This window comes from Hyaena hyaena, unplaced genomic scaffold (genome assembly GCF_003009895.1).
Source record: "Hyaena hyaena isolate Hyena2069 unplaced genomic scaffold, ASM300989v1 scaffold_345, whole genome shotgun sequence".
NCBI classification, from domain to species: Eukaryota; Metazoa; Chordata; class Mammalia; order Carnivora; family Hyaenidae; genus Hyaena; species Hyaena hyaena.
The window spans coordinates 213,766-220,309 of record NW_024080976.1 but is presented as its reverse complement, the minus strand read 5'-3'; the positions used below and the strand labels follow the sequence as shown (position 1 = coordinate 220,309).

Here is a 6,544-nt window from a genome sequence, read left to right as displayed (position 1 = left end):
CAATGTTCTAAATATTGGAGATGTAGCAGTGACCAACACAAAAAGCCCTGTCCTCTGGAAGTTTACAATCTGATAGGTAATGCAGGCAATATAAAAGATAATTTTGGATCATGGTAAGTGCTTATAAAAACAAAAGGATGATATTATCCAATATAACTGAGGGACAGCCAGGGAAGGGTGGTTTTTTCTTTTTTTCTTTCTTTTTTTGAGAAGATGACATTTGAGCCAACAGCAGAATAAGGAAGAATTCACTGTGTGAAGATCTGAGTTCTGCATTCCAGGCAGAGAAGACAGCAAGTGCAAGGACCATGAGGCAGGAAAGAGCCTGGTGTGGCTGAGGACCAGGGAGAAGACCCCTGAGGCTAGGACGTGGTACGTGTAGGAGCAGGGGTGTCTACAGGAACAGTAAGAGCAAGGTCTGATGACCCCCTCAACTCCCCAAGAGTGCTCTCCTTCTCCTGACTGGGCCTCCCATCTCCCCAGACTCTCAGAGCTGGGGAAACCAGATCCTTCCATCCCCTGAGAGGAGTGAAGAACCAGGCCTGGGTCCTGAGGACAGAGGTGCTGGAAGGTGGGGTTGGGAGAGAGGAGGCCCGGACAGTGGGTGAGGAATGAAAAGAGGGGGTGTTTGGAAGGGAGGCCATCTGGGTTTTGGGGCGGAGGGCCCGAAATGGGCAAGAAGCAAAGATGCCACGTGAGTGTTCTCCATTCATGACTCACCCTCTCTTCCTCCTCCTCTTCATTGCTCAACTCAGAGCTCCCAGGGAAATACCTCCCTGACTGGGGACCAAGTCAGTGCCTCACAAGGGTAATTGAGTCATGAGGGGTGGAGAAGAGGGAGGGAAGTAGAAGATAAATAGCAGCTTTGCCTCCCTGGCTCCTCTCTGCATCCTTCCCACCCTGCCAACAACATGCACCTTGACAGTTTGCTCAGCTCCTGCTCCCTCCTACTGCTATTCGGGGCCCTTCCTGGATGGGCAGCCAATGATGACCCCATTGAGAAGGTCATTGAAGGAATCAACCGGGGGCTGAGCAATGCAGAGAGAGAGGTGGGCAAGGCCCTGGAAGGCATCAATAATGGAATCACTCATGCTGGAAGGGAAGTGGAGAAAGTTTTTAATGGACTTAGCCACATGGGGAGCCAGGCTGGCAAGGAGCTGGACAAGGGCATCCAGGGGCTCAACAACGGCTTGGACAAGGTAGCCCATGGGATCAACAGTGGCATCGGACAAGGAGGAAAGGAAGCAGAGAAGCTTGTCCATGGGGTCAACAACGCTGCTGGACAGGTTGGGAAGGAGGCAGACAAAGTGATTCAGGGGGTCCATCATGGGGTCAACCAGGCGGGAAGCGAGGCGGGGAGATTTGGCCAGGGGGTCCATCATGGGGTTAGCCAGGCTGGGAAGGAGGCAGAGAAGTTTGGTCAAGGGATCCACCACGGGGTTAACCAGGCTGGGGATGAGGCGGGGAGATTTGGCCAGGGGGTCCACCATGGGGTTAACCAGGCTGGGAAGGAAGCAGAGAAGTTTGGTCAAGGGATCCACCATGGGGTTAACCAGGCTGGGAAGGAGGCAGAGAAGTTTGGGCAGGGGGTCCACCATGGGGTTAACCAGGCTGGGAAGGAGGCAGAGAAGTTTGGTCAAGGGATCCACCACGGGGTTAACCAGGCTGGGAAGGAGGCAGAGAAGTTTGGCCATGATGTTCATTACGCTGCAGGGCAGGCTGGGAGAGAGGGAGACAAAATAGCCCAAGGGGTCCACCATGGAGTTAACCAGGCTGGGAAGGAGGGGGAGAACTTTGGCCAGGGAGTTCATCATGCCGTTGAACAGGCCGGAAAGGAGGCAGACAAAGTGGTCCAAGGGGTCCATGATGGGGTCAACCAGGCCGGGAAGGAGGCTGAGAAATTTGGTCAAGGGGTCAACCACGCTGCCGGCCAAGCTGGAAAGGAAGCGGAGAAACTTGGCCAAGGTGTCCACCATGCTGCTGGTCAGGCCGGGAAGGAGGTGGACAGGTTGCAGCAGAATGTTCATAACGGGGTCAACCAAGCCGGCAAGGAGGCCAACAAGCTGCTGAATGTAGGTGAACAGGGGTGGGGAACGGGGGAGAAGGGACTGGGGGGCGGGGAGAGGTTAAAACCTTGGGGCATCTGGGTGGTCCATGGAGCCTTCATTCAGTGAAGGAAGCTTGGGCAGCTCTATGACCACGCTCCCTCTCTGGGTTCCGCTGGTCAGATGGATCAAACCACCTTATCGCAAAGCCCTGTATCATTCATTGTGAAAGGGACCTCGCCCCACCTTTCGGGGGGATGTAAAGAGAGGCACATGAAGCCTCTGCTGGGGAATAGGAAGTGGTTATGAGCCAAGATCTATTGCAGTGCAAACAGAGTGAGTGTTGAGAAAACCCAGAGCATCAGAGGAGGCATGAGGAATAGCTTCTGGAGATAAGCCCTTTTCTGCTTAATTTTCATAACAAGCCTCTGAGGTAGTCAGGGTGAGGATGCTGACTCCCTGATTCTCAGATAAGGAAATGGAAGCTCCCTGAGGTTTTCAGGGGACTTGCCAAGGTCATGTGGCTAGCACTCAGCAGAACAGGCACCAAGGAGGGGGCTTGGGGACTAGAAGGCTGACCCCTGCCTGCCTCAATTCCCCATGCTCCAATCTCCATGAAGAGTCTTTGAGGATTGGTCCAGACCTTGACCTTGAAGCCGACAGCGACATCGCCCACCAGGCAGGGACCCAGGGGTGGGTGGGGAGGAAGGGACTCTGCAGAAAGTGTACAGGGTAGAGGGGGTGGGGGGCTCTGTGTCAGACAGCAGTCTTCACTGGGAAGAGGTCAGGAGGCGGAGGTTTCTTGTGGGATTCAAGGCTGGCCACGGCAGTGGAGGCACTGCTGAGTATCTGGGGATAAAATGAGGGCAGAGATCAACCCAGGTTGGGGATCAGGCCAGAGGGTATGTAGAAGGGGGTAGAGCTGAGGTCGGGGCTGAAGATCTGTGTGGCTTCTCTGCGTTCCCTTTCCAGTCAGGGCCTTCTTAGCGACAGGGTATTCGTTCACAGAAATAAGAGGGAATTGGGGGAAGACTAGTCAGGAGGGGGCAGACATCCTTCCAGGCTTTTCTTCCCATCTCACAGAATTCCCACAGCAACATGGGCTCTGGGTTTCCTTTCCGGATGGTGAGGGGGCAGGAGGTCAGCCTATGCCCCCCACCTCAGCCCCGGGCACCCTCCAGGGCGGCAGGTCAGGGGGAAGATGAACTTGGGAGGCCCTCCAGGGCTGAGGGGTTGTAATGACGGTCTGGGCTTCGTCCGCAGGGCACTCACCCAGGCGTTTCCACCGGCCAGCACCAGCACGGAGGGGGCGCAACCACAACATTAACATCTGGAGTAAGTCTCCTGAGCACAAGGACTGCGTGGGGGGAGGGGAGGCCCTACTAGGGTGGGCGGTGAGACTTGTGCCGGTGACCGACCCTCTTGTCCTTGACTTCCAGGCCTCGGTCAACAAGGCCTTTCTCAACTTTCCAGCTCTGTGGAAGGTGAGTGGCCACGTGGCTTCTACGTTCTGCTCTCGGTCTCTGGAGGCATAGCCACGCTCCCTTCCCACTGCCCGTTCCCGGACAACGTCACGGTGGACAGACCCTCAGCCTTGCAGAGACCATCCATGCAACCTGTTTCCCAGCTCTGGCTTTCCCTTCCTTTGCCTGCTCTTTGTCCCTCACCCCTGCTTTCCTCTTCTGGCTGCTTTCCACTCCCGCGGAGGCGAACACAGGCTGGCAAAACAGACCCGCGGGGGCGAGGGAGGCGCTGCGAAAGCCTCCCCTCCCTGTGATACTTCTCACCCTCTTTCCTCCGATTCCCGATTCCCTCCCTTCCTCGACCCGCTGGGAGTCCCTCTGCTGCCACCTTACAGCCAGCCGTGTGCTGGGGGGAGTGGGGAGCCTGCTGCTCTGTCCCTTCCCCTCGCCCCCCAGTCTAAAGGCCCCCTTGGGACCCTGGTCCCTACTCTGGGCCCAAAGCAGAGTCCTAGCTCTTCTCTTTGCGGTTAGTACCCGAGCTGCAAGAGACTGGGGCATACGGACGACGGATGACGGTGGGAACAGCCGCCAGGCACACCCTTGTTTATTCCTGGGCCGTGGGGGTGGCAGGCGACCCTCTGAGGAGGAACAGACAAGGCTTCTGGGCTCCTACAGTGGCTGCTGGCACCTCAGCCTGGGAGGGCTGGCTCCCTATTCTTCCTGATTCTGGAAGTCACCCTCCCGGAGATGTTCCCCAGAGGATAAGCAAGTCGGAGGGCAGAGAAGCTAATGTCAGTGTCCCTCTCCTTCGCCAGGGGGCTGAGGGCGGACGTCTTGGTCCCCTGCATTCACTCCCTCTGTCCTCTCTTCCAGAGCGTCATCGCCATCATTCCCTGAACTGATGCGCTGGCCTTCTCAGCAGACTGACATTCCTGTTGTCATACTAACTGGCATGACCTGCAGGAGCCGGGGGTGGGGGGGCAGATTTCCTGAGTCTCGCAGGGCGGCTGTACTGGGATTTGTGAATAAACACGACACTCTTTTACTCTCATCATGGTCCGCCGTGCTCCCCGAGGAGGGTTTGGTGGAGGGGACGGGGGAGGCTTCTCTTTTCTCTCCTTGTTACTTTGCTGAAGGACCTGGGGGCTGACACCCAGGGGTGGCTGAACTGGGGACGTCGGGCTGGTCAGACGCGAGACGGCCAGACGGGGACGAGCCACGCTTCGCGAGCGCGCAAAATTCGCGCATGCTCAGCACTGAGAGGAGCGTCTGCGCAGGAAAAGCCACTTCCGGCTGGCAGTGGGGGCAGAAGCACCGGGGAAGAGAGTGGTGGGAACCTAGTGGAGCCCAAGGGAGTGGCATCCTGGGGGGGTGGGAGGGGTGGCACCAAAGGAATAACAATGGCAACTTGTATTTATGGTGCACGGCCGGGCTCCCTGCTGGGTGCCGTCCACGCGTGACCTCACCGAATCCTCCCAACCGCCCAGCCGAGTGAGAGGTTCTGTTACTGCCCCTTTTTATAGAGAAGCACATGGAAACTCCCGCAGGTTAAGAAACACGACCGAAGTGGGGCGCCTGGGTGGCTTAGTCGGTTAAGCGTCCGACTTTCGCTTGGGTCATGATCTCTCGGTTCGTGGTTTCGAGCCCCGCGTCGGGCTCTGTGCTGACTGCCAGCTCAGAGCCTGGAGCCTGTTTCAGTCTGTGACTCCCTCTCTCTCTGACCTTCCCCTGCTCACGCTGTCTCTCTCTCTCTCTCTCTCCTAGAAATAAACAAAACATTAAAAAAAAAAAAATAAACACGACCGAAGTCACATAGTGGAGGAGAAACGAGAGCTACATAGCATATTCGGAAAATAGTCTTTTCCTGTTTGGCATCAGTGTGTGTCCTGGGGTGGGGGTGGGGGATCCGTGCAAAGGAGAGAGGAAGGAGATGCGTGTGGGAGACGCGTGCCTGCGGGGGAGGAGGACCGAAGGCTCAGGCGGCAGGCACACTGACGACAGGAGGGCGGGCCTCTTTACGAGAGGGGACCGGTGGCACGGAAGGCGTGGTTTTCAGATGTGTGGTAGCAGCTACTGCTTACTAAGCACTTACTAGGTTCCAGTACTGTGTGAAAAGCTAGAACCATTTCAGCCTCTCACAGCCCAAAGGCGGAAGTCCTCTTGCCGTCCCCATTGTATGGGTGAGGAAACTGAGGCTCGGAGGGGCCAGGGCCTCGGCTGTCTATTGATAGAACCTGACCTTTCCCAGTTGCCTGTAAAGCCTCTGGAATGCACTGGTCTGGGTGCTGGGGCACCTGCCTCCTATCAGGACCATATGCCTGCGGGCGGCTTCCTTTCCTTCCGGGCCGGAATTTCCTTCTGTATAAAGGGGGGTGGGGTGTCCCCAGGGGAGGACGACAAACATGGCTTCCAGCTCCAAAATTCCATCCGTTGTGGGACTGAAAATAAGAGACCAAAAATGGCCCTTGGGGAACTTATAGGCTTCCCGGGGAGACAAGGCATATAAACAGAATATGAAAACAAATACAAAGCCGTGCCTGGGTCAGAACTAGATGCCACGCCAGGGGGGCGGGGCCTGCATGTGTACCGTAATGGGGACGCTCCTGACACTTCCCGTTTGCTGCGTTTTATCCTGATTTGCAGAATACCATCATTTTTATCACATAGGGCCCTTCCCTTCCCTTGCAATATTTTGATTTGAAAATATTTCAAACATAAAGATTTTTTTTTTGAGTAAGAGAGTGTGAGTCAGGGAGAGGGGCAGAGGGAGAGAGAGAATATTAAACAATATTTTTTAATGTTTATTATTGATTTTTGAGAGAGAGAGAGAGAGAGAGAGGCAGAGTGTGAGCCAGGGAGGGGCAGAGAGAGGGAGACACAGAATCCAAAGCAGGCCCCAGGCTCTGAGCTGTCAGCACAGAGCCTGACGCAGGACTTGAATTCATGAACCATGAGATCATGACCTGTGCAGAAGTAGGACACTCAACCAACTGAGCCACCCTGAGAGAGAGAGAGAGAGAGAGAGAGAGAGAGAGA

General features: G+C 55.9%; 1 protein-coding gene across 4 annotated transcripts; it reads left to right on the top strand.

Annotated features, from left to right (window-relative positions):
• Positions 1-778: 778 nt before the first annotated feature.
• Positions 779-4,548, top strand: SBSN (suprabasin). Of its 4 annotated transcripts, none has more exons than XM_039249631.1 (5): positions 787-1,286; positions 1,827-2,076; positions 3,309-3,380; positions 3,485-3,529; positions 4,382-4,548. In XM_039249631.1, exons 1-5 carry the CDS (start codon positions 912-914, stop codon positions 4,408-4,410), a joined length of 771 nt encoding a protein of 256 aa, XP_039105562.1. In that variant the 5' UTR covers positions 787-911; the 3' UTR covers positions 4,411-4,548. The 4 variants fall into 4 exon arrangements, with proteins under 4 accessions (XP_039105560.1, XP_039105561.1, XP_039105562.1 ...); XM_039249632.1 differs by having other exon boundaries at positions 788-1,286; positions 1,827-2,072; XM_039249629.1 differs by having other exon boundaries at positions 779-2,076.
• Positions 4,549-6,544: the final 1,996 nt, after the last annotated feature.